The sequence below is a fragment of the Sceloporus undulatus genome, chromosome 1 (assembly GCF_019175285.1).
Source record: "Sceloporus undulatus isolate JIND9_A2432 ecotype Alabama chromosome 1, SceUnd_v1.1, whole genome shotgun sequence".
Taxonomy (NCBI): Eukaryota; Metazoa; Chordata; class Lepidosauria; order Squamata; family Phrynosomatidae; genus Sceloporus; species Sceloporus undulatus.
The window spans coordinates 169055012-169082333 of NC_056522.1; the positions used below are offsets into that span (position 1 = coordinate 169055012).

The 27322-nt window shown below is 40.5% G+C and overlaps 1 protein-coding gene across 1 annotated transcript in view; it reads left to right on the forward strand.

Annotated features, from left to right (window-relative positions):
- COL6A1 (collagen type VI alpha 1 chain) overlaps window positions 1-24962 on the forward strand; it is a 66533-nt gene extending 41571 nt beyond the window's left edge. Inside the window, exons 20-35 of the mRNA XM_042445492.1 lie at window positions 3794-3856; window positions 7323-7385; window positions 8499-8561; window positions 9411-9461; window positions 9568-9603; window positions 10430-10492; window positions 11285-11350; window positions 12519-12554; window positions 12872-12908; window positions 14805-14813; window positions 16833-16966; window positions 17202-17311; window positions 18696-18882; window positions 19009-19165; window positions 21080-21109; window positions 23176-24962. Of these exons, the coding sequence (XP_042301426.1) occupies window positions 3794-3856; window positions 7323-7385; window positions 8499-8561; window positions 9411-9461; window positions 9568-9603; window positions 10430-10492; window positions 11285-11350; window positions 12519-12554; window positions 12872-12908; window positions 14805-14813; window positions 16833-16966; window positions 17202-17311; window positions 18696-18882; window positions 19009-19165; window positions 21080-21109; window positions 23176-23786 (1716 nt within the window). The 3' untranslated portion in view covers window positions 23787-24962. The remainder of the gene's footprint in view (window positions 1-3793; window positions 3857-7322; window positions 7386-8498; window positions 8562-9410; window positions 9462-9567; window positions 9604-10429; window positions 10493-11284; window positions 11351-12518; window positions 12555-12871; window positions 12909-14804; window positions 14814-16832; window positions 16967-17201; window positions 17312-18695; window positions 18883-19008; window positions 19166-21079; window positions 21110-23175) is intronic.
- Window positions 24963-27322: the final 2360 nt, after the last annotated feature.

Genomic DNA, 27322 nt, shown 5'->3' on the forward strand with positions numbered 1-27322 from the left:
GCCAGGTCAGGGCCATGGCATGCGATTGCTGAGGCCCTGATCCAGCTAGGAAAGGGGCTGTCTGTACAGCCCCTCAGTCTCTAAAAGGTTCGTCATCACCGTTGTAGGACAAAACTAAAAGAAAAGGTTGCATTTTGTGAAGAGATGGCACAGGAAATGGCTTGTCAGAGTATCCATGTTGGTTGATATTATTTTGAGCTTGGACTCAAAATCCGTGGATGCTCAGATCTGTAGATGGCAAGCCAATGGATGGTGAGAACCTACTGTAGTACCACTCTATTCTGCTTTGTAAGATCTCACCTTGAATACTGTGTCCAATTCTGGTCATCAGAATTCAAAAAGGATGTTGAAAAGCTGAACTGTGTTTAGATGAGGATGACCAAAATGGTGAAAGCTCTGGAAACCATGCTCTTTGAGTGGAGACTTAGGGAGCTGGGTATGTTTAGTCTGGAGAAGAAACGGTTAAGAGGTGACATGATAGCCGTGTTTAAATATTTAAGGGATGTCATATTGAGAATAGAGCGAGCTTGTTTTCTGCTGCTCCAGAGACTAGGACATGGAGCAATGATGCAACTGACAGGAAAAAAGATTCCACCTCAATATTAGGAAGAACTTCCTGACAGGAAGAGCTGTTTGACACTGGCAGTTTTTAAACAGAGGCTGCATCGCTATCTGTCGGATGTGTTTTGATTCTGTATTCCTGCATGGCAGAGGGTTGAACCGGATGGCCCTTGGGGTCTCTTCCAGCCTTATGATTCTGTGATGCTATGAAGTCATTTATGACCTACGGTGACCCTAAGATAACTTACCACGGGGTTTCCTGGCAGAATTTGTTTAGAGTGTATTTGCCTTTGCCTTCCTCTGAGACTGAGAGAATGTGTCTTGCCTAAGGTCACCCAGTGGATTTCCAGAGTTGAGCAGGGTTTCAGACTCCAGTCTCCAAGTGTCTCAGCTCAAAACACAAACCACACCAGCTCTCTGTTTCTTAGAAGCAAGAGCTAATAAGATACACTAGCAGAGAAACAAGTTATTCTTACCCAATAGGATGTCAAAGTGGTCATTTTGGGATACTGAAGTCATATTGGAAGGTATGTTTCTTTCAGCCTCAGCTTAGTTGATCCAAATGGGCAGAGGAGTTATTTCCTGTTAGGATCTTTTGTTGCTTCTTTCTAGACCCAGTCAGTGGTACGTGTGAGTGCAGTTTGTCCTGCTTCACAGAGAACTGGCTGTGGAGCTCTTCCTCCGTATGCATGAGGCAGAAGCCATGGCATTTCCTGATTTATCCATGCCGCCAAATATTTCATGTCACATTTTGGCAATGAGGAAGGAGGGGAGTTGACTATGTGATAATTGTAGTATGTCTCTCCCAGCTCTTCAGATGAAGAAAAAAGCCTTGAGAGGTAGTTGGAGGAGTCTGCAGCGGCCCTCCTTTGTCATATTTCACAGAGCTGTTTCCTTCTTTGAATCAGAGCTGAAGAGCAGCTCACTCTTTCTCTCTCTCCCTCCCCACTAGTTGCTGGCCTTGTTTTGAATTTACGTATACTCTCTGTTTCTCAAGATTGTTTTAATTAATGCAAGGCAATGCAACAACACCATAGGAGAGAGATTGGGAAGTACAGTATCCATTTCCATCATGTACCCATGTGTGCTGCTGTGCTGAACCCACCATCCTATCCAGGGGATAACTCTGGCTTCTTGCCCTTTTCTTGAGTAACAGCACCAATGGTTTTTGCACAACAGTACTTTGGCAGTCTTCAGAGGGGAAATTGCTGCATAGAGAGAAAATGTGAAAGAAGAGAGCAATTCCTCTGTGTCAAAGCCCTTTCGGACAGTAATATAACTTTGATATGGCTATAGAAAGAGCCAAGAGTAATGAAGCCCATGCATGACTGAAAAGACTGCTGCTACTGCTCTTGCTGGAAAAAAATACATAAATATCATATTTCAGTAAGAGGCAAAGCAATTTCACTGGCCACAGCTATATCACCTACCTGCTCTACATATGCCCTATCAAGTCTAAAGACTTGATATATTTCCATGTAGGCTTAGCCAATATCTCTCCTGCCCCTGCCCCACTGATGTTGCCAGTGTGCTAACACTACATTCCAGTGGTTCAGCTTATGAGAAAAGATAGTGAATTTATGCATAACAAGGCTTGTGTAGAATACTTATATGGCCTGCTGTGTCTCTTTTCCTCAATCTCATTTAAATCACTTGATCTTAATCTTTATATCCTGAATAGTTCTCCGGCCATCAGAAGGAAAATCTAATTGCTGACCTCTGACTTCACCACAGTTATTGTATTGTTTTTAAGTATGCTTTATGTTTTAAATTATACATTGTTTAATTGTATTTTAAGGGGAGTGGGTGGGTTGAGGGTTCGGACTGTATATTTTAATCTTGTAAGCCGCCCCATTTGCATTTTGTAGAGAGGCGGGATATAAAAATAAATTTTATTTGGACTGGATTGTCAGACTACCTGAAAATAGTTGTGTTGGGTGACAGTATAGTATGATAGCCTACATATTCATGTGTAAAATCAAATGCCTGAGCAGACTATGATCAAAATCATTTCTCTTTCTTTCAAAGTTACTGTACTAATGCATACCTTCTAAATTTATCTGAGCTCTGGAGCTGGGATCCCCAGTAATGTCCCTCTGGGCACTGGTGTGCCAATGGATACCTCCTCTAGCCCCTATCTTGCTCTCAGCCCTTCCTGGTTGTTTTAATAATAGGACAGTGATATGCTGCAAAGCAAAGTACCAGCCTCTGAAGGATGCTGTGTTTCCAGTACTGTCTCTGGGAACCAAAGCTCAGCAAATACAAATGGTAGATGGCTGTAGCCCAGTGTTTCATTCTGAAATATGTCCAGTTTGTCAAGGAAAAAGAAGAAGAATAAACAACCAAAACTGGTAAACTCTGTGTGTGTGTGTGTGTGTGTGTGTGTGTGTGTGTGTGTGTGTGACTGAGTATCTTGAGCAGGCTAAGGGCTGGCTTGGAAGTGAGGGGTGGATTTTGCCTGTTAGCTGATTTGTCTTGGGATGGTTTGTTATTTGCCTGGATTGTGTATGTGTTCCAAAAGAGGTTGTACCCAATCTCTCTCTTGCTCTCGTGCACCTGAAGTTCTCCTGATGTGATCTGGGTCAGTGTTGTGTCCCTGTTTCCCTGATCACCACCCACTTTCTTCTTGTGAAATAGGAACTCTGTGTGTGTGTGTTTAATGAGGGTAATCCATGTGCTTTGGTGTCAGGGGCAGGTGATCTTGTCACCTCTCCCATGTACTTGTGGTTTGCTGATCAAGTTCTTTGTCTCTGAGCTTTGTGACTTTGCCTTCTGTGAAGTGGACGTTGGAGCAGAATGCTGCTTCAAAAGTTTGGTTTTGTGTTTTAGAACATTTGCACATCACACAGCCTAGGTTCTTAGGCAATTAACTTGTCTTTTAGCTTCATCAGTTTTCCCTCTATAAAATGAGAGTTTGAGAAGAGACCATGGCCACCATGGCAGCCCTTTACTGAATGAGCAAGCTCTCCCTTTCCAGCTGTTTTGCAAGAATACCTATGACACACCCACAGCTCCAAATGCTCCCACCAGCCCCAAAATATTCAGCCCTATGCTCTACAGTGTTTTTCTTTGATGTGATGTCATCTCATCTGTGATGCTTACAGGAAAAAAGATGTAACAATAAGATATACAAAAGGCATATTATTCATTCCTGAAATTATAATTCTTCATTTTTCCTCATACTGGATGACATTTTCCTTGCTGATCTGTCTACTTTTCCCCTGTGTTTTAGGGTGATCCAGGGCCACAGGGTGAGCAAGGCCGTGAAGGACCCTACGGACCTCCTGGAGAACCAGTAAGAATGTTTTCAGCTTCTTTTACATCCTGTACATTTGATGTAGGTGGAATGAGAGTATGAAAGGAAAGAAGAAAACATCAGTCAGGCACCCAGACCGAACTAAAAGGTGTACAATTCATAATCCCTCCTTCCCTACTAAAGCACTGGAATGACCAAATAATTCCATATCTAGATATAATTACTAATACTGGTGTTTCATTCAGATTACAGTTTGACCTATTATTACAACTAATATTCAACATCTTTATGAATGACTTGGATTAAGGAATAGAGGGCAGACTTATCAAATTTGCATATGACACCAAATTAGGAGGGGTACCTAGGAATGCTGGGGTTGTAACAGATTAGATAGATGAGCCAAAACGAACATAATGAATTTCAACAGAAGTGAATGTAAGTTTCTATAGTTAGGCAGAAAAAAAAATGAAAGGCTCACATACAGGATGGGAGACAACTGACTTGACAGCAGTATATGGGAAAGCAATCTGATGGGCAAAAAAGTGGTTCCCGACCGCTTTGAAGACAGGGTGTTTAGATGACATATGCCTCCAAAGTGGTCAGAAACCAGACTGAAGCTGCACTCTGGGGCTAAAAATGAGCAAACTGAGCCTGGGATGGTCCGACTCAAGGCAGAAGATGTGCATCTTCACCCCTGCATATAAATGCCCTGATGCAAATATGAGTATGCAGCAAAGCAAAGAAATGAAAGTGGGACAACTCCAATGAATGTACGCAAACGAGAGTCCCAACAGGAGGGCATGAGGTGAAGGGAACATGGTGGGAGAGGCTCCATAATTGTGCTCTGCCAGTGTATCACTTGCAAATTGATGCACCGATGTCCTATACCAGCAGAGCATCACACATATGACTGTGTGGCCGTTCAACGGGATGGCATCTGGGCGAACATAGGAGGTATTTGGGGGTTGCAGGCATTATGTTAGTGAGACGGTGTGCGTGTATGGTGGGGAGATGACAACAAAAATTCCCAGCAGCGTGGCTTGACTCTGCACTGTGCAGTTGGGCCATGTACATTTGACCCACCTTGGGAGTGGGCCATGCAGGCAGCTAGGTTTTGACCCACTTTGGGGAAAAGCAGGATCGAGCTGCTTTTTTCTGCCTGTTCATTCCAGGCCGGAAAATCCTAGCTGATTACAAGCTGAATGTGAGCCAGCAGTGCAATGTGCAACTAAAAAAGCCAGTGTGATTCTAGACTGCATCAATAGGAATATGGTACCACAATTCAAGACAAGCTGGAGTATGACCAGAGGAGAATGAGCAAAATGGTAGATGGTCTAAAAACCATGCCCTATGAGGAGAAGCTTAGGGAGCTGGTTATGCAAAAGGAAGGCAGCTCTGCTATGTTCTTATTATTGTTAACTTTATTTTATCACACCTTTTTCCAAGATGGGAATTCAAGGAAACTTACAAATTGAAATGATTACATTATAATTTGAAACATACAAAAAGTCAACATTAAAATAGAATTAAACTATTAACTTCAATAAAAACATTTAAAAAAAAATTTTTTAATAAAAGCTTAGATTATTACAATTCAGAACAACAAAGCACTCTCTTACAGTCCTTTCCTTAAAAGCCTTCAGCTGTAAATAGCTGTCAGAATAAAATATTCCTCCTAACAGAGAAGCAGCAAGGATGGAGTCATCCCAGCATCCCGAGGGTGGGAAATCCGATATCTGGGGAAATGTTTGATCCCTACACATTTTAGGGCCTTGTGGAATCAGGATTCTAATTTACATGAGGTGCCTATAAAACTGTAAGAGGCTCTTCAGGGCAGTTGTTCAGCTCCAGTGCTTGGATGCTTGCAAGCTATCAAGAGCATGACACAGAGAAGAGACAGGGGGCAGGGGATGACTATGACTCTATCTTGTTAGGTAGAGGATATTCTGTCAGCCCATCAGGAGCCAGTTAAATATTTGCTGCTTAGTGTGCTTGTTGCATCTCAGACCTTTCTAACAACATGTGCATAAGGAAACACATTAAATTGGGAAATGTATATCTGCTTCCATCTCTTATATTAGGATTCCTGTTGCAGATGTCGTCATCTGTCTACTGGATTTGGAAATGCCAGACTTGAAATCACAGTACTTAATCTTGATGCACTAGTCAAAAACTCAGAGAGATTACTTTTGAGGAAGTCCCTAAACTGATGCCATTAATTAATTTCCTCTGCTATAATATTCTTTTTAGAAGGGTTTACTTCTGCATGCTGAGTAATCTTGTGTTAAACCCTCTCAAACCCTCTGCCTATCCTGCTCATTCTTCACTAGAATGCTCTCAGTATGACCGTATACTTGCAAAGTTCTTCCTCAGGATTCCTGTACAGCCTAAATAATTGGGTTGATTAAATGGAGTACAGCCCCCTCAAGTTGTCAAATTCACTTGAGTAGCCTAAATTCATCTTTTTATATATATAACCTAAGAGATGGGAAGCAATGTTTGGGTCCATATGGCTTTTATACAAATAACCAGGTCCCACACCACTGAGCTAAACATATGCCACTGTCCCCTGATTAGTTACAAGATGAATGGTCAGCTGCTTTTATTTCAAAGGTGAAAATACTGGCCTAATCTCAGCATTACACTTCCAATAGTGTCAGGATTTGGTGGTGAAGGGCTGTTCCATATATCTGCAGTGGATGTGGGAGATGACATTGACACTTACGGTACTTAGAGTGGATTTCACTCTTGTGCAGATGAAAGTTCAGTGCTGGATATAGCTCACTGTTTCTGGAACATAAAATTTGACAAAGACAGTGAAGACATATTAAGTCCATAAGGCCTAAAAATAGTGTATCTGCTAAGAGCATGACCCTTTAAAACAGCAATTTTCCCAGATTTAGAGTGTGAGTGAACACTTAGAAGCTTGCAACATGGCATATTAGTCCAAAATGCACTTTTGGAGGGGTATAACTATGAGGGGGATGGGGGCATTGCCCCTGAATAAGAATTCTGCCCCCAAATGAAATTATCTTTCAATCCTCAAATTTCTAACAGTTTACTCAGCATCTTATTAACATCTTACTTTGCAAAGAGTAAAATTGTTCACACCTATAACTATTATATTTGCTGTGTTTACGTTCCTTTGGTCACTTTGCCTGCCCCTTTTCTTTGGATGCTAAACTCTCTTTCTAAATGCTCAGCTGAAGTTTTAGGTTATTGCAGTGCTAGAACTGTGGGAATGGAAAGAAAATTTCATTGAAGGGTAGAATGACTTATTTTTGCCCCCTCCTCTGTAGCTATACCACTGTTTTCTTTTTGTTTGTTTTTTTAATGTCTGATTGCATATTGAGAAAGCAGAATGGTTATAAGTATGTACAGAAAGATGTGAAGTTTTGCAGCATGGATTGGAAAAAAGGAGGCTTTGAGGACTAGGCTGCCTTATGGTTGATTGCATTATGTTTAGAATTATAAAAAACACTGATTTATCCTTTCATTTTTCTAGGGTGAAACAGGGCCAGCTGGACCTAAAGGGTACAGGGGAGATGAAGGACCTTCTGGACCAGAGGTCAGTTTGTTTTGATCCTTATAATTGCATGTAGACAGTAAAAAAGTATTCTTCACCTCAAGAACTTAAAAGGTTAGAGAAAGTGGCGGAGAAATTGGGGCCCTCCAGATGTTGGTGGACTGCAGCTCTTCACTATTGGCTAGGCTAGAACTGATGGGATTTGCAGTCCAACAATATTTATAGGGCCACATTTCTTCATCTTTGAGTTAGATACTTTGCACAGACCACACTTGGGTGGAACTCATACAGCAATACAGGTGCCCAGTGATGATAAAGGAGGACTATCAGTATTCAGACTGCCTGCTACATCTATGGTTATTTGTAGTTATGATAGCTATACCAACAATTAGTTCTTAGATGCACTGTTTGTTAACACTGCCTAATGCAGTGATGTACAAGATAATTCTTTGTCTCATTTGATCTTTGGAACAAAATCACAAAGCCCCGAAGGATTTGAAGTAAATCATCATAAGAAAAAGAGCTTCCTCTGGAATATTTCAGAGACCTCTTTTACATGCTTTAGGTTATCAAGTCTGTTCCAAGGCAGGAAGCAGAAAAATGAATTTTCAAAGTAACTAAAGAGTCCTATGGAACCTTAAATATTAGCATATTCAGTGTTAAGCTTTACGGTATTGCAAGACAACTTTGCTTTTGTGACATGTGCAAAAATTGGAAGCATTCAGACATATTGAAAGGAAATAGCTCATCCCAAGGTGATGTTGTTCCTTCTTTCTTAAGAGCCCAGTACATTTCTGCCACACAAAAAATAAAACCAAACACCTTTATATAAAAACCTTATTTCAAAATACTTGCAGAGATCTGTGAAAGTTGTTTATTCTAGCAATCCAACTGCAGCAACACTTAAATATGCATCTTTTGGAGATCAATTCAAGTATGTTTTTAAAATTGTTCTCCACTACATATAGACCTTTTTCCTGAAACACCTTGGACTCTTCATAAACTATCAGTAGTCTAATAGAAAATGATGTTTCTTTTTCATTTGTTGTAACAGTCAGTGCCTCTCTGAAAATGAATTGTAAATGTCTGATTCCTTTTGCCTGAATTATTGTTCTTTGATTATAAGGACATCTATTTTTCTTTTTAACTTTGTAGGGCCCTAAAGGACTGCCTGGGCCACCTGGCTTACCTGGAGATACTGGCTCAATGGGTGACAGAGTGAGTAGCATAGCTTCGGGCTATGTAAAATTTAAGCAGCTGAGGAGCTAACACAGCCTGTTTGGGTTAAGGCAGCACAACCGCTCCTGCCTTGCCTTCACAGATACTGGCTTGATGTCTCTCTTTTTCTTTCACAAACACAAACACACATATACACACTTGTGATCCTGATCCAGATCATTTTTTCCTTGTTGATAGCTACAGGGTCAGGCTCACTGGGAGGAGGGGACAGGTTAGGGGTCAGAACTGTGTGGACCTCCAAATGATGAACCGCAATTTCCATCAGCCCTAGCCAGCATAGGAATGCTGGGGGTTGTAATTCAGCAACATCTGAAGAGCAATACTTTCCCCATCCCTGCTGTCAGTATTCTTACCTCAGGGAGGTAGTGGAGAGTCTTCTCAGGAGGGGAGGAGATGCTTATGAGGGAAATCAGGGCTGCCATAGGAGTAGCATAATTTACAGTCTTAGGAGCCACATACAGCTTATCATGGAATGTAAATCATCCTAGCATATTATGTTGAGAGTTCTGCTGCTACCTGGGGCATGGTGGGTGGAAAATGATCACTCCCTTGAGGTACCTGCCTTCTTAAATTTCCTGCCTTGGGAAATACAGATCTCCCCCCACCCACCTCCTCCAAGAACCATTATTTTTGGCTGTGTAGTTGCTTGTGCCAGTTGTCTTCTATCTTCATTGCCTTTGGTTGCATTTTTTTTAATGATCTGTTGTTTTGTAAACCCCCACCCCCATTTTTAGTATACATGAGTAACTATGGCTAGTTCAGCTTGGATGTTAATAAATAAATAGTATCAGATTGACTTCCCCTCCTGATTTCTAAACTTGATCCTAGGGAGAAGATGGTCCACCAGGAAATGGCACTGATGGCTTTCCAGGATTCCCAGTAAGTTTTATTTCCAAATGGCCAATATTTAGATAGAACATGAGATAAAAACCTCTTACCACTTATGTTCCTCTTATTAATTTCCCATCTTTCTTTTCTTCTCAAGGGCTATCCTGGCAACAGAGGTGATCCTGGTGTGAATGTAAGTCCAAGTTTGGCAATCTGTTCTTTACTGCTAGTGCACAACCACTCCAAACATTCCCCTCCCTCTTCACTCTTTCCCTCTTTTGCTCCTCTGCTGGCAAGCAGAATGACAGCAAACTGCTTCTGCTTCAAGCTTGGAGGAGAAGTTTGGGGGCTCCTGAAATCGACTTAAAAGAAGAGCAAAGGTTTGCCTAAAAATTCTTCTATAGCTTACATTAACATATCATGAAGAGCAGAATTCTGGTTTCCCTTTACTTTATAGTTCTTACCTTACAGTTACCTTATAGTTCTGTACCTGCCCTCATCATCAATCCCCAACCCAAAAAATCCCCCTCTCCCAGTCCCTATAAGGGACGGTTGCTTTCTGGAGAACTAAATTTTCCATTATTCCCTAGGTTTCTGTGCTCACATATGCTGAAGACATATGTGAGCACAGAAAAGTAATTTAAAAAATGAATTAACCTGAGATGAACCTGGAAAAGCTCACCACCTGTACTTGTAGAGTGTAAAGAATCCAAAATGCTTGGGGTAGGAAAGTCTATATCCACATTCACATTTTATACAGAATTATCCCCAATACTCTCAATGCAAGGAAGGCAGGCTTGAATGTAGCTTGAAAACAAACTGCCTAGTGGACAGAATGAATCTAGACATCTCTGGGGATCTTTCCATGTATATAGTTGATCATACTGACAAGAAACACAGAGTGCCTTATCTGAAGCAGCATATGGACCACAGAACTCGCCACTATTGTTTGCAGGAGACGGTTCTATAAAATTGGTATGCATATCTAGTAAATGGTTTTCTGTTGTTTCTGTCCTCAGGGTACCAAAGGGCATCCTGGTCCAAAAGGTGATGAGGGAGAGATTGGAGATCCTGGAAGGGAAGTAAGTAATGAGTGAGATGAATAATACTTAGCAGAAATTGAATTTTGTCCTTTGTGCAACATAAACCTATTTGCATCATCCCCCTTATATCTTATCTTACGATATATTTTATTGTAAGCCTTCTGAATATCTTCAGCTAAAGGGCAGGATATAATTATTTTAATAAATACATAAATAAAAAAGTGTCTAACATTAACATAATAACATGAGGAGGAAAAAAGAGATAGTGAGCATCTTTGGATGTAAGACTATATTTATATTTGAAGAGTGGGACTGCCTTGATTGTGGGATGGGAAACAAATTAAGGAAGAAATTCCAGTTAATGGGAAGGTTTTGCAGCTCATTTTTGAAATCACAAAATAATGTGGGATAGATCTTCCAAAGCAAGTAAGAACAACATTTTGGGACTAATTTATTATCAAAGATAATAAATGGTTAATGGGTGGCATGTGGGAAAAATTAAAACGTATACATCTTGTCTGCATTCAGATTTGCATATTGATCACAGGTTATGCACTGTGTGGGTTTTTTTAGCTGCTCATAAATGATTTTTTTTCATACTGCATACTTGAAAATATGTAACTTGTACACCTTTCCTCATATAAGTAGTAATCTTCACAAATACAAACAAGCTGCTTTATATATTCCTTTGCCATAATTATGAGCCTGAGCAAAGGAAGACCCTGGTTTTGTTCTTCTATCAGAAGCAAAGGTTAACCCTTTCAACATAAACATCTTCTCTGACACAGGAAAAGGGTTGACAGTGCCTCTTCTTTGTTTCCTTTCTTCCAGAGCAATGCAACTGGGACCATAGGCATGAAAGGAGCCAAAGGGTACAGAGGACCAGAAGGCCCTCCTGTAAGTAATAAACTTTCCACTAAGTATAGATAATGAAGGAAGTGGCTTATTTATCTTGCCTTCAAAGTTCTGCTTGGCATCACTGTGCGGGACCCAGAAGACAGCCACCGCTCTCCCCGGGGGTCACCCAGTTCAGTCCTCACCACTGCGCCCCCCTAGTGATGCCACTGGTACAGTACAATGTCCACAAAATAAGTGCAAGCTGAGCTACACCAGGAAGCCTTGCAGAAGTAGATGTATTTTCAGCATGTACCTAAAAATAAGTGGGTTGTTTTTTTGTTTTAGTATGACTGATATCAGAGGGAAGGGTGTCTCACATAACAGGAGAAAATACATGAAATACCTTGTTCCAAACAACTGCAAAATAGTCCTAAGCTTAGGTGAAAGGGACTGGGGAAATTGGGGAGAGCAAGGGAAGTGTTTAGTCTACCACCATCCCCCATGTGTTAGCTCTGTTTTATCCTTGTATATATAATGTGAACTTAAATTTCTCTACTCATGGGTTAGTGGTAGTCTTATGAAAAAGAAAATGGCCTTCTGGTGACAAAATATACTCAAATGAAGATAAGCAAAAATGCCAATGCCTTTAAAACCACAGCAGTAAGAACCTCTTTCCAGCTCTCAAGAAGAGGACATCTGTGCCTCAATGCAAAATGCAGGAGAAATGGATATGGACTGTGAGTGGGAAGCGGAATGAAATGAACTTCAGAGGTCTTTCCCATGTTAGTGGCTGGAAATACTTTTTTAAAAAAGCTTTAGTAGTCATAATCCTAGCCTGTGAATTTGGCCCTGGGAACCTCTACACCACAGAAGTCAATTGTGTCTCTAGTTTGCTTTCATCTCCCCCTGTTGAACTCCATGCAGCTCAGGAGAAAGGTATTGGTACTAAAGATTGAAAGTAGTGGACTTAAATTGGTTGCAAATATTTTGTGATGTCTTACTAAGTGAATTGGAACCATCATCTGGTCAGAACCATGTAAGTGACAGTGATCTTAGTAGAGACCACAACACTTTAAAGAGTCAAGGAAGCACATTTCCTTCACCCATTGTTAAGGCACAGCAGGACTCTGATGTTTTTGTTACAACCTTCTCTATCACAATTTTCCCTCTTGGAATTTGATGTAATAGAGAATTCTTCTGGCATTTTAACAAGTGTTTTGTTTTCCAGGGACCTCCTGGACCCATAGGCCCTCCTGGACCAGATGTGAGTAAAACTAATCTTATATGGTGCATTTATCTTTCTTATCTGTGCTGAAAAGCATCTAATGAAGTATTTTGATGGAGGGTTTACAGAATTCTACAAATGCTAACTATCCTCCCAGGAAGAAAAAAAGCCTATGCTAAATGAGCACCCTATACTAAATGTACTGTAGTTTCCAGAAGTCCTGGCTGCTGAATTAACTGTAAGCAAGACAAGTTATTTTCTGTGTCTAACTGAAATGAAGAAATTAGATGACTGGGGAAGGAAAATGATTATTTCCAAGACTCCTGTGACACTAGTGTTCCTTCTTCTTTTTTTAGGAATGTGAGATTTTAGATATCATCATGAAAATGTGTTGTAAGTATTTGACTTCATCTCTTGCAGAACTAACATAAGCTTGACTGACAATAGCCAAGGCAGAAACATAGAAAATGATTCCAAACCTAAAAATGGCCACTTGAGAGTGCTTTACCAAAGCATTACCCCATCGTGCTGGCTGTATGATTTTTAGATTTTTTTTTAAATACTAACACTGCTCTAGTGTACATGATTAATAAGACCTTTCTTATCTTCTTAAGGTTTCATGTATCATGATGTAACTGGAATTTTAGAAACTGTTTAGCTTCTTTTGTTGAACCATTGCAAAACACACTTGACTCTTGACAGCTAACCTGGCAACCTGGGCAGGCCATGAGGGTCAGAACATGGGAGTTCTGTTCTGGGCCACACATTCCCTTGGCATGAAAATCTATTTTCTTGTTCTAAATTGCCAGCACAATGACACTTTCAAAAACTAAGGTTGCTTCATTTATGAACCGCTATTTATTTTTATTTTCAGAGTCATACCCCATATTTTGGCAAATGTATCAAGGCTAATGGGATGAAAGAACAAAACAATTAAACATAATGAAAAGCAGGAAGGATTCCAAAAACTTCCCCTCATTTTTCAAAACCCTAACCCTTTACTGGCACACCCAATATCCATATATTCATGTTGTCTGTAAGCACAGGGCAAGGGAGAAAATGCTCTGCATGCACATGGATGGACATGCATAGAGATTATTCACACAAGGGAATATCCTGATACATCATGACATCTCACATACACACACAAAGAGAGAAGGGGGCACCCAACACATGCCTAAGTACACAATGGAACTAAGGAGTCATTCACAATCTTGGATCCATATCTTACAACTCCTATAATCACTAGACAGTACTGTCTAGTGGCCAGGGATATTGGATGTTGTAGTAGTCTCACTTCATCAGGAGAAACATCAAAACAATTTCTCATTTAAAGGATGAGCAAACATAAAAGGCAAATCAATTTTTAATGATTTAAAATCCAGAGACATATTAAACTTTCCTCAGTGCTTAAATGACATTTATATAATAATATCAGGTATACATCCTTGTGTAGTCAAAATCACAAAGAACCATTCATCAGGCACTTTAGAGGGCAGAGAGACTGATCAGACTCAAGTGGCTCTGTGAATTCTGTGTGGAAGGCTCTGCTTCTTGTCTTTATCTAAATCAATTTTTGAAATTGATTGGCCCATCCAAAGACTAAGAGGAACTGCTGATGCATCACTGTTTGATTACCTGTGAGTGTGCAAGACAGTGAAACCCTGGAGTTTATCTCTATGTACTAGTACCTTTGACACTACAAGCATTACCTAGGATCCGAGTGCTAAGTTGTATAGTGAAAATATGAAGAGTTCTATCTAGTACTGTATATCTACCCATATTCCTTAAACTACACAGAAATAATGAGAAACAGTTTGCAGTCTCTACAGTCTTTCAGAAGGACCTCCTCTGCTCTCTACATGTTGCCTATACACACCATTTTAAGTGGGCAAGCAAATCCCTTTTGTTTATACAGCACTGTAAATTAGAATGCCTTGTGTACTTTCTCTTCCCAAACATCCTTGTTTGAACTATAATTTAATTATTTCTGAACTATGCAGTAATGGCTGTTGGGCAGTCATAATGCACACACACTGAAAGGCCTCCTGCATTTTGATTATATTTTCCTCTTTACTGTTTGCTAAATGCTGGGACTGAGGAAGAATATTAACATCTGAAATATGGGGAGCATTTGAAAGTTTACTTCCTTAGTACAAAGATGTTTTCAACATCTTTATATTCTGTTCCACTCCAGGTCAGGTTAGGTCCAGGTTATATCTGCAATGTTTGTATAAAATTTTGATTCTCAGCATATAACTTTTGTTTTTGTTTTTTCCTTCCTTCCAGCTTGCTGTGGTGAGTGTGATTTTTGTACCTCCTTTAACAACATTTTCTTGTCTTCACTTACATGATCTCTTGCTCTGTTACCCATATTCAGCTCAGTCTTCATGCCCAGCAGAGGTGGGCAACTGTGTGCCAGCTGACTCCCAGACTACCCCCCACAGCAAGCAGAAATACTTCAATTTTCTCTGCAGTCCCTCTCAAAATGGTTACAGATAGTGACCTATTGTCATTTTGAGAGGGACTACAAAGGAAAATGGAGACATTGAGGGATATCATGTGGCTCTTGATTGCTTGTGCAGATGGAGTGGTGATATTTTCATGTGTTGGTGATGCTTTCTGCATGGTTTTGGGACAAATTGCCCAAAAATCGAACAACTTTTTTTTAAAATCTGTGGTTCGGGAATTTTTGAGGGACTGCTGGGGATCTTCAGGAGTCACAAAAGTGGGATTCAGGAGCCACATGTAGACCACAGGCTACACTATGCCCACCCCTGTTTTAAGGCCCCCCACTACTATTACTTACTTTGTGACTAACTGCAACAACAACAACAATAATAATATTGCTGTCTGATGGAACAGTTTTAACTTGGGAGCTAAATTGGCTATCACAACTGAAACCAGCCACCATATCTACACAGCCATGTTTGTGCTCCAGTGATGGCTAGCACAACCCTTCTAATTAGCTAAGAAATAAATTGCGAAAATGCAGTGCAGATTTGAGGAACAAAGTCACATACATTCTTTCAATGCTAACAATTGCTACAGCAAAGGTGTTCCTGGCAGATGTTTGTAGAAATATCTGTCTACTTGATGGCCTACATACAGCAGCTCAAAATGAAATGCTTCCTCTTTGTACTGCAAGGTTCTTGCAAAGGGTGATCACCTATTTTTTATCTCTCCCTGCCATTTGGTGATGTGGCATAATTTAATTCTGTGTGCTGAGTGGGAAGAGTAGCCACTGCAACAATAGTTTTTCTTTGAAACTGCTATTTTAGACTTAAACAAGAATCCTGAGCATGTTGATGATGACGTACATATGTAAATATGGTTTAGGAATGAGGATTCAATCCTGGTCCAGTGGTGGCGGACCTATGGCACGCATGCCAGAAGTGGCACTCAGAGCCCTCTCTGTGGGCACACACTCTGTCACCCCAGCACAGAGTTCACCAGAGTTTGTTACTAGAAAGCCAGAGAAATGTGGCACTTTGTGATAAATAAGTGGGCTTTGGGTTGCAGTTTGGGCACTCAGTCTGTAAAAGGTTCACCATCACTGGACCTTGTAACAGAAACAATTTATAAATAAAATAAAATAATGTGCAGTTGGAGAACCACCATGGTGTAGTGGTTTGAGTGTTGGACTATGACTGGGTTCAAACCCCCCATTTGGCCATGGAAACCCACTGGGTAACCTTAGGCAAGCCATATTCGCTCAGCCTCAGAGGATGGCAAAGGCAAACCACCTCTGAACAAATCTTGCCAGGAAAACAGTGTGATAGGCTTGCTGTAGAGTCACTATATATTGGAAATGGCTTGAAGGTACTACAACAACAACAATGTACAGCTATTCTAAATCATATCAAATTACAGTGAAGGAAGCTTTAATGTAACACCTAAACTGAGAAACAGTTATTTGTGATTGACTAACAAAATGGAAACCTTGATCTGAGGCAGATTTGCAAACTATGCTTTGTGCTAACTTGTTTGTTGTGATGTCTAGATTAACAAACCAGTTAAAGCGCATACTGTGCTTCCAAATATATCCAGAGACTGGAGTGCTAAATAATGGAAAATGCAAATAAAAAAGAATCTGTAAACAATTATTATTTGTTTAGAAATACAAAGTATAGCTTGGGTTCTAAGCTATGTTTAACATACGAGATAGTTTGATATGATGCCTCAACTAACCTATATGTTACTCACCAAGGATACTTTTTGCCATTTACAAGTGACATTACTACTATCATTGAGTTCAGCATCTGGAACTAATAAACTCTCCACACTTTTCTCATGTGGTCCTGTGTTTTCTTCCAGAATGCACATGTGGTCCTGTTGATGTTCTGTTTGTACTGGACAGTTCAGAGAGCATTGGCCTGCAGAACTTCATGATTGCCAAGGATTTCATTATTAAGGTCATTGACAGGCTGATGAAGGATGAACATGTGACGGTAAGGCTTGTAATCAATCACATGCCATCCAACCAACAGAACATATCAATGCATAGTTACCACGAAATGCTCTTATAAGATGGTCAGTATAGTCCAAAGGAATAATTACAGCTTGACCAAACAACAATTGCCATCACAGTTCCCAGATATTACAAACCTGCTTTAATGGCATTTTTCATGATTTTAAAATGGCAGCGTAAAAAATTCATTCGAAGCCTAACTTTTCTTTTAACAGTTTTCTCCAAGGGAATCCCATGTTGGTGTTGTGCAGTACAGCCATGATAAAACTCAGGAACTTGTGGCCTTGGGAGATGCCAATATTGATAACATTGGAGCCCTCAAGGAGTAAGTTTGGATTAAACATGTATGAATTAAAGATGTTTTACTTCTGACATCTCTCTGTGTGTGATATTTATCTTGCGTTTCTTCTGGGGATGTGAATACTTTATTGAGGTATTGCTTAGTGCTTACATATTCCCAATAAAGGCACTCCATCGTACAGGTTTCCATCATACTGTAGTATTGATGGCAGGGCAAGGGCAGGAAATTGCTTTACTTTGTACTTCCTCAAATAAACAGCTGCCTTACGCTCTTGGGCTGCATCCACCCAGCAGAAATAATCCAATTTGACACCACAACTAAATGCTGTGGAATTCTGGGATTTGTAGTTTTGTGAGATATTTAGCTTTCTCTGTCAGAAATCTCTGGTGCCACAACAAACTACAAATCCCAGGATTCCATAGCATTAAGCCATGCCAGTTGAACTCCATTATTTCTGGAGTGCAGCCTTACATACACACAAACACACAGAGACTGCCTTAGTGGACAACATGTGTGGGCTAGGGAATTATAGTAGTCCATAAAAGTAAGCTTTTTAAGATCTGTCAGTGCCTTCAGGATTGAGTGGAGACATGGCCATTGTAGTGCACTCACTTCATCTTGACATACAGTTTGGAAGCTAGTCTGATTCACTGCAGCTGGTTTCAAGATTTTTAAAAAACCTAATCTAGGCTTGTTTGTTTTGAATAATTGATTTAGGTTTTTCAGAGGTGAAACTGCTTGATTTTAACTTCTAGGCAAATATTTACAATTTCCTCAAGCCTATCACAGTCCAAAAACACACATTCCCCCTCACCGTGGGTATAAATTACTCCGGATCATCAGTGTTTAGCTCAATGTTCGCTATACCATTGTAGCACAAGGAGTAATATGCTTCTATAACAATGCTGTTCTTTGGAAAGTTGTAAAGAAAAGACTGGCATTTTTCCTACAAAAATTGAGTCAATTTTCTTTGGATAGTTTGTCTTAGACCTCTCTCATTCACACCCACACATATACCTGCACCCGCACAGTTTTTAAAGATATGCTGCTCAATTTCACTGGCTTCTTCAAAGAAAAATAGCATAATTTTCTTGGGGTTCTTGTAAAATTCTGGAATATTGTTTCTTTAACAGGTCGCCGTAAGTCCAGCATACCTAGAATATTGTAATTCCTCTGAAAGCTAGCTAGGTTGTACCAGTTTAACACATTGCTATCATTATAAAAAGAGTGTGTTCAAAGTTAAACATTTTATATTTATTTACAGAAAACCAAAACTAAAAATTGAATCAGATTTAGTAAGAGAAATAAGCCAAGGGAGAAGGACCTGGGAAACAGGTCTAGATGTTTGACAGTGAGGGAGACTGGCTTCCTGGTGCTGGTACTGATTATTCCTATGTTTGGCTGCAAGGGCTGTGAAGAACCTGCGCTGGATTGCTGGAGGCACCTTTACTGGAGAGGCTCTTGAGTTCACCAGGGAGAACTTAGTGCAGCGCTTTACTGCTGAGAAAAGAGTGGCTATTGTCATCACTGATGGGAGATCTGACATACTTCGGGACCAAACACCATTAAATGCTCTCTGCGGATTCAGTACCCAGGTGAGCTTAACACTGGATGGGGATGGCAGGTGAAGGTAAATTAAACACTTGCTCTTAGGATTATGTCACTTCTGTAATATTATTAATGGATGAATATAAACATTATGAATATTTGACATTCTACAGGTGGTCCCCCTGGGTATTGGTGACATTTTCCAATCTCCTCCAAACCCTGAGCAGTTATCAACAATTTCCTGTGGGGGGGTATCCATTCAGCGCGAAAACTATGCTGAACTCCTGGATGACACTTTCCTATACAACATTACCTCTGAAGTCTGTAAAGGTGGGTGTTGCAATTAGTTGCTTGTGGTTTGGAGTCATCTGAAAGCTTGGTTGCGGGCTGGTGCTCTGGAAAGTGACCAATCAAAGTTCTCAGGAAGACAATGAATACAAAATTGCTAGTGAAAGAGGAAATCGCCACGTAGACCAGAGAGGGTTTTAGGTGGCAGCGTTTATTTGACAATACACTCATCCCTCCACATTTGCGGCTTTGACTTTCGCAGATTTGATTATTCACAGATTTTATTAATAGCACCAATATGTTTGCTCTAGGGATATTTAGATCCTCTAGTGCAATTCTATGGTCAGCTTTAACCAAAAGTCACATTGAAGGACCTAGAGATTCTCAGAGAGAACACTCCACTAGGCATTTGTAGCTCCTCCAGCACAATTTTATCATCAATGTCTGGCAGATGTTGACCACAGAGTTGCACTAGAGGACCTAGAGATTTTCATTTTTTCCACATTCATGGGGCCCTGTGCCCCCAACCCCAGCAAATGTGGTGGGACGAGTGTCCATTTTTTTAGTTTGAATGAACTAAATGTTCCATGCAGCTTGAATATATTAATAATTTAATTAGAATGATTTTATTAAATTCAAGGATATGGTTAAATAAAAGAGAAGTGTTTATATAACACATTGATACTATAGATGTGTCTTACAAAGAAGGACTAGAGCTGTGAACAGAAATTTCACCCCAGATTTCCACTGCACCATGTAGTACCTGCTAGATTGCAATTTACTTTTTTCTAGAAATTTGAATTGTCATTACTAAATGAGAAATGTCTAGTGGTGGTGTTCTTGCCTTCAAGTTCTTTTGTATAATAACTACACAAATATCCTTCATCCAAGTATAATGGCTCCACTTGAGCTTCCAGAGAAGTTCTTCATTAGTCTACGAAAGGAGGGAAATAAAGTTTGGTTGGTAGGTTAGTCTAGCCATATAATTTTCCATTGTTCCAAGTCTCTTGGGGTGAATAGCTATTATCCCTAAATACTATGAAATATTAAGTTGTTAATAAGCAGAGCAGAGACTGGATGGCCATCTGTCAGGGATGCTTTGATTGAGAGTTCCTGCATGGCAGGGGGGTTAGACTGGATGGCCCTTGTAGTCTCTTCGAACTCTACAATTCTGTGATTCTATTACAATAGATACAGAGATGTGTACCTACTGATGTTTGGTTGCAGGGGCTGGAAAAACCTGCACTGGACTGCTGGAGGCACCTTTACTGGAGAGGCTTTTGTGTTCACCAAGGAGAACCATTATAGATCTATACCATATTTAAGACAGTGCACTATTGTTGCAAAGATTTATGTACAGATCTCCTTGCTTTTATAAGCCATAAGAGAGACAGGGAGAACAGCTGTGCCAACTGTGAAAGTCTATCACCTGGTTTTTGTATCTATTTACAAACTATTTAAAGCAAAATGAAAGAAAGGTAAATTGCAGAGTGCATGTAGCTGTCACAGTGCTGCTGAGTGTGACACATATGCTAAAATACAATGGGAGCCTCTTTTGAGAGGCTGTATAGAAAGACCTCATAGTGCAGTCACTTCTTTTTTAAAAGTTTCATATATATAATATTGGATTTGCAGCCCTTAATAAGCTATAATAGGTTTGGAGAATCCATTAAATACCTTGGAACAGCCACATCTTTGCTTTCCATTCAGCGAAGGTCATTTGTAAGATGAATCCAAATAAATCAGAAGCAGTACAGGGCTCTTTCCCATTAAATGTGACTGTGGTTTGAGCAGGCACTGCTGTAGATACTGACAATGCCAGTCTTGAGGTATGCTGTCCTAGCATGGTAAGGACCATAAACTGCAAAGATCCATATGAAGCGCATCTTGCTTGCATTGATACTGAAAAACTGCCTGTAAGGGAAATATTTTAATCTAATTTTGTTCATTTTGTAGACAAGAAATGCCCAGACTACACTTGTCCAAGTGAGTATTCTTTCACTTATCAACTGGTATATAAATGTTGTCTTATTTTCTGCTGTTTAGCTAAGTCCATTCCTTTTGTTCAGTGCCCATTTAGTTAGGGTGCAAATACCAACCTGGCCCAACTCTTTCAAATATTCTTGTGACTCTACGAAACTAAGGATGGAGAGCCTTTTTCAGCCTGTGGGCCAAATGCAATTTCAGAGAAGATGCCAGGGGCTTGATTCCAATGGTAGGTAGGGCCAAAAGACAAAAAGTGGGGGAAATCTCAGCATATTTCAGTTTAAAGTTCTTCATAACAGTAACTAAACCTTAGGAGAAGCTCCTCGACCTTTTGAAAGGGGTACAAAAATATGTACAAAACCTGGGATAATGTCCTGGGAATGGAGGTTGGTCATCTGGAGAAGCCTAGAGGACTGGATTAGAGCCTGAGGATGAGGAAGATTGGTTAGATTAGAGATAATGATTGTCATTCTTATCTCAGGAGAAAGAAAAGTGAAAATATGGAGTTGGGATGGGTATAGCTGTTATCTTTTTCCAAACTTAAATTGTAAGAAGTTATGATAATGAATTTTGCAATAAAGTGTTTGGCTACCAGTACTGGTATCATGTTCATGTAAGCCGGGCATGTGCTCAACTTTTTCACACTGGACTCAGGCCCATGACATATTTAGCAAGCAGATAGACTGGTATTTCCCAGATGTCTGAGACTCAAAGCACATTTTTCCCCCTGAAAGGGAAACTGCAGACACACTTCAGTCTAACACTTACAAAGCTTTCCTGTGTAAAAATACCAGCTATATGAGATGTCCTCTTTCCCATCTTTCTGTATGAGTCAATTTTCTGGACATGCCATCCGACTGGAAAACAGTAGGTCTAGAACAGCTTCCAGCTTCTTAGGAAGGCAAGTCATGTCTGTGCCAGGAATTATTGAATGATCTAATCAGATCTCATATAGAAATCCAGCAGAATGATCCTATGTCTCCCATGCCCATCCCAGCACGGGGATGGTTTGTGGGTGGATGGTTTGTGGGTGGCATCCACTGTGGCATTGTGCTGAAATGATGAGCCCTGGGGCTGAATCTGGCCAGACATGGAGCAAAATGACTTGCCTTCCTAAGAGGATGGATGCTGTTCTAGACCTACTGTTTTTCAGTGTGTCTGCAGTTTCCCTTTCAGGGGGGAAATGTGCTTTGAGTCTCAGACATCTGGGAAACTAACCCTATGTGTGGATACCTGCAATTACCATTTCTTTTACAATATAGCATTCAGTGACACACTAGAGACAGAGAGGAACATGCAGAACCTTGAGGGGGCTTTTTGGTGCTGGTGGGAAATGCTCCTTCCCTCCTTTCAGTCTGCCCCAAGACATTTACCAGTAAAGTTGCCTTCTAATTTTCACCACACATGCACTTCTTAAACCAGATAAAGTGTTTCTAAGCCTTGGTATGGGATGCCCCTTTGACAAAGTGTATAAGAGAACTACAAGTCTGGACCAATATCAACCCATTCCTTTGGGGGAAAGATTTTTTTTTTCATATTAGAATACTTACTGTTTCATTTCCAGAGAAGTCTAGTTTCCCACTGTTTTCAGGCTTATGAGCCTGTATGCATTCTAAACCAGGAGAACAATCCCTACTCCCCTTCTTTAATTTTCTGGTACTCTACCCAAGGGCTGCAAACATGGAGTATGGGCTCCACAACCAATCTTTTCCTTCCTTGCATCTCCCTTGCAGCCCAGTGCCCTTTCAGAGTCTCTTCATGGCAGCAAGACAGCTAGCTGTAGGGCTGAATTTGACAGGGTGGGGGAAAAGAGATCACCCAAAACTACTCCAGCATAATGATTTGGTGTGATTCTCACTTCATAGAGCAGTCTTCTGATGCACAGCCCCTATTGCTCGGGAATTCTGGAGAGCATACTGGAGCAATTTTTGGAAGAGCCCAGTGGGGGTTCAAGGGTGGGACAGGAATGGTGAGAGCAGTTACATGAGCTGCCTTTCCATCACATAACCACTGGTGCTGTAGAAAGAAAGAAAGAAAGTTATAAATAAACATCTCCTTCTTTTTAGTCTCTTTTAGTGGCCCAGCGGACATCACACTCCTTGTGGATAGTTCCAGCAGTGTGGGCAGCCGGAATTTCAACACCACCAAGAGATTTGTGAAACGCCTTGCAGAACGATTCCTGACAGCAGCCAAACCTGCTGAAGACACTGTGCGCATCTCTGTTGTCCAGTACAGTGGAAGAGCCCAACAGAAACTGGAGGCTCAGTTTGAGCAGAACTACACAGTGATCGCTGATGCTATCGACAAAATGGAATTTATTAATGATGCTACAGATGTGAATGCAGCCCTGAATTTTGTTACCAACCTCTACCGTCGATCTTCCCGTTCTGGTGCTAAGAAGAGGGTGCTCATTTTCTCGGATGGAAACTCTCAAGGCATCACTCAGAATGCCATTGAGAGGGCAGTGCAGGCAGCTCAACAGGCAGGCCTTGAAATCTATGTACTGGTGGTTGGCACCCAAGCCAATGAGCCCAATATACGTGTGCTTGTCACTGGAAAAACCACTGAGTATGATGTGGCCTATGGTGAGCGACACCTTTTCAGAGTGCCTGATTACCAGTCTCTGCTACGGGGCGTATTCTACCAAACTGTCTCCAGAAAAATATCTGTAGACTGAAGGAAGTGACACCTAAAGGATATATAGATTTAAAGAATTAAAAAGTAAAATACAGAGTTAGCAACCAGTGGAATCCAGGTTTTTATTCCAAGCCATAGCCCACCTGTGTCCTTGCTTTTCAGCTGTCTTACATCAATGTTTTCTTTATTTTCCATTAATACTTCCCTCTACAGGGAGAAATTATAGGTTGATTTATTCTTGGCCTAACTGATAGCTTTCTGAACTGTAACTGAAAATGTCTGTATTTTGCACCGTGTTCGATAAAAGTAAGTTGGGTTGGTAAAGATGCTTAAATACACTATTATTTTATTTTTGTGAGGTTGAGAATACATTTCACAAGGATCTTAGGATCTTCTTTCCAGAATAAAATGATCCCCTGTATTGCTGCCAAAATTACTATTTTTTAAACTTACCTTTTTTAAAATTTGTGATTGAGAAGAGATTCAGTAGTGATTATTTTCTAGGCTACTCAGCCTAGAGTAGCCTAGAAAGATCCCATTGCCCCTTGAAAAATTCCTTTGCCCCCAGAAGTATACAAGGGACATTTCATGGGACATCACTAGGGTTGGATATTTCTGAAATGATTACCCACAAGTGTGCAATCCAATGCAAAGCAGATTATTTCACTGGTTTAACACCAACAACCTGTAACACTTACTAGAATTTCAGTATTGAAAAAGGAATTGTTAAAAATGATTCTTACATGGTGAAAATGAGCCCCACAGCAGGGAGCTTCCAGTTTGCATTCCTCTCTAAATTATTTTTGAATGAACTTCTATGAAAGCCTGTGCCTTGCAATTGGGCCTCTTGTCTTCAGAATGTCCTCTCAATTCCAATGTGACAGTCAATCCAGGTGCTACTCCCTGCCCACCTCTCCCTACCCCAGCCAACAGCCTCAAGTTTACATTCTTGGTATGGTATGTTTACACATTTATTCCTGGAAGAAATATCCAAATGGGGGGTTGGATTGGACAGGGTTAATTCAGTATTTCAGATGGTGCTCTAACTATGAATTCAATGTGCTTTTTAAAGAAAAATAGCAAATTGTTTTCAGGATTGAGGCTTTTATAGTTTTGCAACCAATATTCATTGTAGCACTTCATTTTATTTTATTCCCATGTTTTACTGGCAGATGTTCACTTTGAAATTTGTTCAAATAAATTGTTTCCCACAGTTTTGATGGGAGAGAAATTGTCGTTATATTAGTCCTTAAGTTACAAGAAAAGAAAAAAGCTCTATTCATTGGGAAATGTCTGTGGCTTTTGAAAATACATAAATGAATTTTTGATGAGAATTGTCACTACAGAAGAGCAGCTTTATCCTATTCATGGTTACTCATTTTCTATCGAGTTGGCATTTCATTGCTAATTAAAACTATGATGCAGACCCATCCATGGAATCCTGGGAAAAGTTGATCTAAGGAATGGGGAGAGACGTCTCTAAAGGAGGATTCCCAACACTTCACTTTAGAAGAGTTCCTTTAGTGAAGCCATGGCGTGTTGTTACTTAAGAGATATTGAAGGCATTTCACTATCCCTTCAGAAAAAGCTGTTCTCTTATGAGCAGCCTATATGAGAAAAGCATTCTATGAGTGCCACCAATGCATATGTAGCTCATATTAAGTATAACTATCTGCCATTGACAAAACCTTCATTTTACAACTGGATGTAAGTTAGATTTTCACACTGTCAGAAAAAGTCTGAGAACTAAAGAATATTTCCTGCACATGGAAGCATTGTAACTACATTCCAGCAAACATGGTTCAAGCCCTCTTCACAACCACATGCTCAACATGTGAAAATCTAACCTAGTTCCAGGAGTTTGTTGTGATGGAGGGCTTATGTGTCACCCACATCTCCAGTTTAAGCCCTAGATGTATTCAAGCAAATAGCCAAAGATGACTTAACAGTAAGAGGCTTCTTGTTGTAGTGTTCTTCTTTTCTCCTTTTCCTTACCTTCTCAACTTTATTTAAATAATTTTTACCATTTTTAATTCTTTTTGAAAAATACTGATATTTCAGGCGCCACTTCCCCTTCAAAAATTGAGACAGACAGACAAATATCTGCAGGCTTCAAAAATAGGACAAAGGAATATGAACAATTTAAGATGCGCAGACAATACCATAATACTAGCAGAAAACATCACAGACCTGGAACAACTACTCAGTAATTAGGAGATATGATTAATTCACTGTGTCTCCCCCCCCCCCCAAAAAAAACCTCACAGATTCCCAACCTCCCCAATAAACTCTCATCCATCTTCTCTCTGTCACCCACCCTGGTATTTTTTTTTCTTTTTCCACCTTCAAATCACTCTCATCCAGTAATACATGGTGACTGAAGAGCTTATCCCATTAATGAATAAACTGGCTTACCTCTTCCGGCTTTAATTCAGGATCCGGGATGCTCCCAGATGTTATCAGATCTAAATCACCACCTATCTAGCTGGGATGCCACTGCCCAGATGCATCCTGGGTTGAAGCCTCACTCAGCCAGCCAATTTTTGAAGTCGGAAGCTCCCTGACTTCGAAAAAGTGCTGGCTGAGTGAGGCTTTGAGCGAGGATGCATCCAGGAGGTGGCATCCTGGCTAGATAGGTGGTGATTTAGGTATGATAGCATCTGGGGGCATCCCAGATCATGAATTCAAGCCGGAATAGGTAAACTGGCTTCTTTGTTAATGGGATAAACTCCTGAGTGTTTTCTTTTTAAATTGCTTGGAGAAGAATCCTTTTAAGCAGAGTTGCCTTCCAACTCATCTGAAAGGCTCAGAGCCCCAATTCCTCTGATATTACAGCAAATTCCTTGTCATCCAATGCCCTACCCAAAAAGGAGAAAGAAAGAAAGCTCGGCACTACTCTAATGAAAAGGCCATCAATACTAGAATGTAATGTGAAGGGATTATTAAGAAGAAGGGTTAATTTTTGTAGAGTGTCTTTGTCCCCACATCAGAGTTACTTCAGCTTTCACTCCTAATGGATCATTAAACAAGTGCAGACTCTTAATAGAGACTTTGTCAATTGTCTTTTGAATAAAAAGGGTTAATCTTCTTCATCACGGAGAAAGACAGAGAAGTCAGAAAGGGCATGCATTCACTCCTCCTGCATTAAAGGAGGAGGAGGGCCCAACTGGGTGTCACCTCTCCTCTGGAGTATCACCCGGTGTGATCCACACCCCCTACACCCACTCACAATAACGGCACTACAGGGAAGGAGGAAATTGTTGTAGTGCTTTTAAAAACCCTACAACATTGAAATATTTCCCAACATCTAAAATCAGAAGTCTCAAAGAATTAAAATAAATTATCACTGATAACCTGCTCTTAGGTCTCATATCCCTCAGCTGTTGCAGAAACAGAACCATCAAGCAGTGACTGCTGGCTCAGTCTTGACTGGTGTGGGAGCGGAATGAATCTGGAGGAGTGGAGTATAAGAAGAGACAATCCTTAAGATAAGGGGGGCTCTTCTGGGCTCTCCAGCTTTAATTGTGTCAGGAGGACGATGTGCCCTCTCGATCCTTGCCCATCATGGTTGACCGC